This window comes from Alosa alosa, chromosome 16, assembly GCF_017589495.1.
Source record: "Alosa alosa isolate M-15738 ecotype Scorff River chromosome 16, AALO_Geno_1.1, whole genome shotgun sequence".
In the NCBI taxonomy this organism is placed as follows: Eukaryota; Metazoa; Chordata; class Actinopteri; order Clupeiformes; family Clupeidae; genus Alosa; species Alosa alosa.
The window spans coordinates 28,307,385-28,315,383 of NC_063204.1; the positions used below are offsets into that span (position 1 = coordinate 28,307,385).

The 7,999-nt window shown below is 41.2% G+C and overlaps 1 protein-coding gene across 1 annotated transcript; it reads right to left on the reverse strand.

Annotated features, from left to right (window-relative positions):
- Window positions 1-982: 982 nt before the first annotated feature.
- myca (MYC proto-oncogene, bHLH transcription factor a) lies at window positions 983-3,989 on the reverse strand. Its single transcript, XM_048266271.1, has 3 exons — window positions 3,790-3,989; window positions 2,588-3,218; window positions 983-1,953 (listed from the first exon to the last, which is right to left on the reverse strand). The coding sequence occupies exons 2-3, from the start codon at window positions 3,207-3,209 to the stop codon at window positions 1,343-1,345; spliced, it is 1,233 nt and encodes a 410-aa protein (XP_048122228.1). The 5' UTR covers window positions 3,210-3,218; window positions 3,790-3,989; the 3' UTR covers window positions 983-1,342.
- Between the last annotated feature and the right edge of the window lie 4,010 nt (window positions 3,990-7,999).

The following is a 7,999-nucleotide window of genomic DNA, read 5'->3' on the forward strand; positions in this document are numbered from 1 at the left end:
GTTCCTTTGATGAAAATCTAGGCTCGACATTGCAAAGGGGAGGTGGTTGCACTAGCAGTGATTTACCACGGCAGTGTGGTTGAAAATGAAATCGGTGCATTCTTCACGTTGTTCTTCCACCTTCATACTATAATAAGATAAACGGGCGTTTTTATAAAATATTAGGTGGGCAGAAACCCGTCAGAAACACCATTACAGACTAATTGAGTAATATATGGTGTCGCGTGTCTACAGTGTAGGTAAGTGCGGAGGGTGTGGTTGGCAGATGTAGTCCACGCACAGACATGGTAATTCATCTTCCATTAACAAGATGAGGATATACGTAGCAGGGGGCATAATGTGAATAAAACTGCACCAGACTTTAGGAGAGATTAGATAGACCAGGGCCCCGGTTGGTTCACTTTCAAAGCAGGGTAGGGTATATGAGTGGCACAGCCGAGCTTTATCTCATCTGCCAAATGCTTTCTAACTCATCCTAATTAGAGATAGAGAGGTGTTAAGAATGTACTTCACAGGGATCATTGACTGTGCATATAGTCAGTGACTGAGACTAGACACTTAATGCTACTCTTGAGACATACCACTAGCTGTCTGGTAGTTGACATCTTGGAATTGTACAGCATCTAAAGTTCATTTGCATCAGACCTTATTAATTAGAAAGTGACCTGCAGTGTACAGAGGGGGCTTATGTTGAATTCTACGTGGCCTGATGTACTATCAAAAGTAAGACTGCATAATGACAAGGTTTTTATTTTGCTGCGCTCATTTCTGGTATGCAGCAGCCAGTATAACTGGTGTCATAGAGTGCATCTTCAAGCGCTGTGTTCCTTTGTAGACCCTATGTATTTGGGTTTCAGATCATCCAAGGTCACTATATTTTCTTAGAGTTGTTTGGTTGTAACTCATTGGAAGTAATACAAGAATCAAGCAACAGGATTAAGTTGAAAGAGAAATGTATTTGATTCTGGAACATGGAAATAACATAGTGAAACAAAGTTTGAACACTCGCACAATCAAGACCAAAAAAAAATACACTTCTTATGAAATATTAAATTCGTTATATACAAAAAAAAAAAAAAAATACAAAACTGAGTATTTATTTTCAAGGTCTACACAATTAGCAGCCTTATTTTTTATATTTTATTAATAAAAATAAATGACTTAAATACAAATTATTAAATTTTGCCACTTTTAAAACTTTGTGGCAGTTGAACATGTAAATCAGACAAGATTAAAAAAAAATTGCATTTGCATGCAACGTCAACTATACAGAGCAACAGTCTTGCATAAAAAAGCCGAACATTTAAATGTCTCTTGTTTTGATATTTCCTCAGGTCAGACTTCATACATGAGAGTTCCGTAGCTGTTCCAGCCTTAGTCTCAACTGTTCACTTTTCCTCCTCAGCTGTTCTTTAAGTGACAGGAGCCTCTGCTCATCTGACTGCATGCTAAAGATGCATTCTGTGGCCTTCTTAAGGATCACCACCTTGGCAGCCTTCTCGTTGTTGGCTACCTCAGGGATCTCGTCCCGCAGAGCGAAAAAGCTCATCTTGAGTTCGTTGCGCCGCTGGCGCTCCAGCACGTTGTGAGTCCTGCGCTTGTCATTGTCCTCAGAGTCTGATGTCCGTGGACTCGAGCACTTGCGGCTGCCACCCGATTGCCTCCCGGGACGGCTGCTGTTGCTGGCAGTGACCGGCTCCAGGCGCAAGCGCTTGACAGCGGGCTGCTCGTGACGGGTGGAGGGCGGGGCGGCGTAGTTGTGCTGATGGGTGGAGACATGGCACCGCTTGAGCACCAGGGGGCTGTGCTGGCGCAAGTTTGAGGGGTCAGAGTCGCTCCGCCTCACAGCTTGCCTCCTCTCCACGGTCACTACATCAATCTCCTCCTCTTCTTCATCATCATCTTCGTCATCCTCATCATCTTCCTCCTCTTCCTCATCCTCGTCCTCATCCTCTGCAAGGACAAAAACAAATAAATATAAGTTTTCAATACTGTGAATAGAATAAAAAAAAAAAAAAAAAAAACCCAAAAGCAAAACAAAAAAAAAAAAAAGAAACTGGAAAAGGAACTGGAAGAGTTAAACTGAGTGCCTCTTTACACTTCTGTTAGAAAAAAAAAAAATCTCTGCATTCCAGTCCCCGCCCCCTTTCTTCATCAGCTGATGTTTGAACACCGCAGTGTTACAGTCTAGCCTACAGTTCATGCCTGTCTAGAGGCTGGAATATAGCAGTGGATCGGGATGGGGAGGGGGCCGAAGGGGCGGGGGAGTTGCTTATGCAACTACCACCGGTAGGCTACGGATCATCTAGTGCAAATTTTCACGCTTTCCACCCTTGACATCAAGGGCACCCGTGACCGATATCATCCCAGTTTCTCAATGGAGAGATTATCTTGCACAGTGCATAGATTCTAATGTCAATTGGAAACCATTTTTGAAACCCCCAAAAGAGGGACCTTCAATTTAGGTATGCACGGCCAATCTGAATTATTTTGATAACCACTTTGATACCATTTAAGGGAAACATGCTTTCAGTAAGAATATAATAAAATCAAAAATATAAGCAAATTCAAAATAACAGAAACGCACCTGAATCACTACCGCTGCTACTACCGCTGTTGGGAGGAGTTTCCATTGACATGATTGTCAACTGTGTCACCTTGCTGGGTTTGGGATTTTCGGCCAGGGGATAAGGAAAGACCACCGAAGGATCGATGCATTCCGAAGCAGAGGTGTTCAGGTCTTGCAAATAGTTCGCATTCAACCGGCTGCTATCCGTGCTGTCGCTTGATGAAGATTCTCTCCTAGCAGCCTGGAGCGATGCAAGTCTTTCAGAAACCACTTTCTCCAACTTGGCTGCAGCAGAAAAGCCGCTCCACATGCAGTCCTGTATAATGATAGACTTGGAGCTGTCTGCGTCGCAGATAAAACTCTGGTTGACAACGTCGTCCCCTAGAAACTCTGACACCATCTCTAGCTGGTCTGCTGTTGAGGGGTAGAAACTGGAGAGCGAGGGTCGTCGGCTTGGTGACAGAGGCGGAGTGGGCAGCAGTTCGAATTTCTTCCAAATGTCCTCACTTGGAGCGGGCGGTTGAAGCTGTCCTTGTTGCTGGTGATAGAAATCCTCATCGTTTTCAAAATAGAAGTACGGCTGAACCATGTCATAATCGTAGTCGTAGTTTTTACTCGCCAAACTTGAATTTAGCGGCATTTTGGCGACCTAGGAGATACAAAAAATTCCACATTAAATTGACGTCGGCCAGTTGCAACAGCATCACATATTTACATAGGAGCTAAAAGTAACGTTAAGTTGAGGTTACCCCATGTCTACAATATGCAGTTTGTGAGGAAACCCTACGCAATGTTTCCAGTTTCCGTTACTATCTCCAGGCTTTCACTGTTGGTTCATGACCGTGGAGATCGATAACCATCGAAATCTTTATTTAAGTATCACATACAATGGAAGTTTAAGTCGTCTATTGCTAGAGTAGTCGTCCACAAAACAGACTTGCAAGCAGGAGAGCAGCTGACAGCAAAAGCAAACGAACTACAGCTACAACAGCCGGTATCTCAGTGTTGCTAATGGACATTTAAACGAAGCATGTTAGGGGAAATGCATGCAATGGGACGAATGAAAATAGGATCTTTAACAAGCTTAACATCAACGTATTTTATAAACCTTAACATTTCACGAGGATGCTAATTCTCGGTAAAAAAAAAATGCATGCTTATTTGTGTTGGATTTCGTTGCGCTACTGATGGACGAAAGCGTATCAAACCAAAATCCTTACCGTGTGTTCAACGGAGGCAATAAGGGAAAATGTTCCGTTTGCGTTGAAAATGTTAATGCTGCCAAAAACACGCACTCTGAGTAAGTAATATCCAGAGAGAAATAGGTCCTGCCAGCCTAGGTGGCAATAAAAATCTCTGCGACTTTTTCGAAGCAAGGAGCAGCTGAGTCCACAGAATGTTCGCACCGCGGGCTTGCTACTCGAAATGAAGTGTAGACTGTCATTTGGCGCATGAATAAGTCCAGTGTGTTGTTGTATTACTCCGCCCCTGTATTTTCCCGCCAAAGCGTGCTGGCCGTGTGTCAGTAGGCTATGACGGGACTATTTTCCTATGGAATATAGCGGATGCACATACGACCAAGACCATTTTCAGGAGGAGGGGTTGTAGAATTTTTACTCACGACACGACGTGTTTATCAGTTAAAAGAGGGGTGCCATTTGGTGGGCATGCGTTTACCGTGTGATCAGCGCAAACCGGTATGCACACATCTACAATGTTATGCAGAAGCTTTCATATCAGTCCTTTCAAAAGCTCTCCGATTAATGCCTTTTTTGCAACACAATAATTATTTATCATTGCATTGGAACGTATTACTTAAATATCAACAAGCTTTATTTGATAGAATAATTTATGCAAATGTGGCTAATCATTCCCTAGCCTACTCAAAGTTCAATACATGCGTTCCATCTTGTCTACATCTGATTTGTGTACTTGGATTAATGACCTCCAGTAGTGAATCGAACGAAACCTGTAGTCTGTCTATAGATATAGTTATGGTAGTGAACATATTCAAACTCTATAGTCATAGTTTTGTCTGAATATGGGAGAACCACGTATGCAACCCTGCTCCCTGTGCCCCTGTTTGCTGCGGACTATACCGTGGGAACCCATTTGCAAGACCAATCGAATGTAACAATCTGTATCAGTAACACATAATCAGCAGCACTATTGAGTGGGTGGTATTTTCCCATGCTCCCGTTTGATGCTGTAATGTATGTCTTGCACATCTGTTATCAAATTTACTGTGGTGGTGGGTGTGACAGGTAGAAGGCTGCAGTAGCCTATACACTCTTGCAAGTAGCCTACGTGGGTGGAACACTTGTAGAAGACACGATGCCTCATCTTTCATCAAATTAATCATCGGGCAGCGGTCCAGTTTAAGAAAAAGTGAGGAACTGTTGGAACTTTTAGATGATATTCTTCATGATAATTGGTGATGTAGCCTAGAGAACATAAGTTCCGCTTAACATCATAACTCGATGTTTGAAAAAGGAGGAACATTGCACAACTGTAAAAGTATTGCAGGCACAAATAATGCAAATTCCCGATGCACACTAGATACATACTTGTTTTATTCACAATCAATGCACGATGGCCAATAAAAAACAAATGAATATCAGTATTCACTCGTTCATTCATTCATTCATTTGAAACCCCAGGTCAATGACTAGAATAGCCACCTGTTAAAGTATTCTAACGCTGGACGCAGTCATCATGCCTCAAGCAGTCGCCTAGCATTTCACCTCCACGGTCAGACAAAATAGCAAGTTAATAGTAAGGATATTGCGCCATCTACTGTTTGGTCCAGGCCATAGCGTGGTGTCGCCGACCTTGAATATGTTCGAGGTTATTTTAAGGTCAATATTTGTTTGAGAGGATGAAAAGCAACACGCTGTTTTCCACAACTTGTCTTAGATTCATTAAACTATAAAATATCTGAAGAATTTGGTTCCAAGTCGCTACAATCTCCATTTTAAGGAATTTTCATAAATATTTTTTTTACATTTTGTTAGAACTGTAATTCAGTTCTAAGTAATTTCAGTAGAACTGTAATTGGGTAGGCCTACTGTTATTTTATTGATTTTCACTTAACAAAACAACACAACAGCAATTTCATTGATATTACCTGAAATATACAATTAAATAACATGACTTATTAATGTTTTTTTTTTAAAATGGAGATGTAGCATTTTGGAACCAAACTCTTAATTTTTTTTTTGTTTTGTTGTTGTTGTCTTGTGTTGATGTTGTGTTATATGAAATATGAGTTCATGTTAAGGCTTGTATTTAGAGACATTGTTGACCTGGTTGATGCACCTAAGGACGTAAGCCTGCTTCACATATAACAATTTTCCCTTTCACGTTTGATCAAAATGAATAAGTTAAAGTTCAAACATTAAGCTGGCCATGAAACTGCTGAAAAAAGGCAAATATCTATTTGGCCAAAGATCAGGTGGTAGACAGGTCATTGAGACATTACATATATTTTAGAGGGGAGTTAGGGCAAGTACAGAGTCAATAGCCAACTAAACACTTGACGGATCCGAGCAAAGGCAGAGTAAGACTGACTGTACACATGTTTGTGAGTCTGAAATGGCCATTATGTTGGTAATACATTTATCATTGCAGGCAAGATTAATTTGTCTGTATCCACTGCCAATGTCTCCAACATGAAAATGTCCTAAAGAAATGTGCAGAGCGAGTGATACCTGTACGTAATGTCAACACTGTCTAGGCCTACTCATATTGTGTCCTTGATTATGGTGTAAGGTTAGTTGATATTTTGGTTCTTATTGGTCTAAAATGCATGGTCTGAAGTGTATGGTTTAAGCACATTTAGGGCATGTTCAGTCCATTTTTGCTATCTTAACGGTGAATATGTCATCAGACGCCAGGCGCAAAAGGGTTTGTTCAAAAGGGTTAAACTCATAGTAAGGACAAAACAAAGTCTTACACTTAGTTATTTCACTATTGACTGACAAGGGGTTACAATCCTGAAAAAAGCAACACCACAATATTATTGGAATGACTGCATAAAAATCCTAAGGACATTCATCCAAGCAGACGAGTCGTTACTTGAGTTGTTACCACTTGTTGCTAAGGGCTCACTTACATTTCATGACAGGGCGCCTTATTGTACTTTACATGCACTGTTCACTTTAGACCAGGTTTTTCTTGGTCAGTGACCATGCCTCCATCCCACCATCCCACACCTATCTTTTTCATTGACATAACCGTGGGTGCACAATCTTCGTTTGACAACTTGTGAACTCGAGCGCTTGGCAAAAAAATCATCACTGCGTTGGGTGTAAGATAGTGAACAAGAATTATGTCGCACTTGGCGCCATGATGTGCAGGTAGCAATGTGTCAAGTGGCCTGAATACAGTATGGGTCAGTCTGAGCCATGTTGTTTCCCATATATCGTCCATCCCAAGACTGCACACAAGCTGCAGAGCTTTTTTGAGCTTACACAACACATATGTGTTGACAAGCAAAGCATCTAAGGCATGTCCCCAATATGGAGTCTAGGCTCTTGGAGTAAGAGAGGCTTCTGACACTGTGTTTCTCAGTTTGTGACTGCTGGCTACCTTCAGCTTCCTTGTCCTGCTCTTCTTGTACTACAGAGAGTCTGAGAGAGGTCAAAGCTAAACATTCCTGACTTCAGATCATGCAGTGTCTGCTGTTTGGTTGTGAAGGAGGACTTTTACAGATTTTACAGATCACATAATGCATCCTGTTGTGTAATTTTAGTTGGCAGCGCATGTTGTGCCATGATTGAGTGCTTTTATGGATCCCGGGTACAACATGCAATTGTCTCAAGCCAATTGTGCATTGCCTTTGGATCTAGTGTCATGCTGTGTTGTGTGAAGTGGGCTTGGTTTGGGTGGCATTGGCATTGATTAGGGATGAATAAATTACAACCATAACTATAATAAATATATAAAAATAAGTCCAAATATTGGGGCACAGTTTAGCAAGTTTTATGTAAAAACATAGGCCCTTTTGGGTATGTGTAGCCAGATTACCATGGTTCAGTGTGATTGTGTAATCAGTATTAAAGCCAAAAACAACTGCTATGCTATGACTCTTTTTAACTGGATAAGTTCTTATTTCCTCTTTGCTCCTAATTTCCTCACTCAACCTGCCAATCAGATTTTGTATTGGTTTTTCTCAGAAATGCCAGTGTATGTGTGTGTGTGTGTGTGTGTGTGTGTGTGTATGTAGCCATTTAAGCAGTAGTTCTTGGTCAGAAAAACATTTGTTTTACCAGAATTTTTACAACCTTGCATGGGCCCATACTCACAATGCTTTGTATGTTGCTGTACTCCTAGTCTTAAAGTTTTTAATGAAACGTTTTCTCTTAAAAGCTTTTACAAAATTAGCCAAAAGTCAGGTTATTGACAAATCATGAAAAAATACTGGGTTGA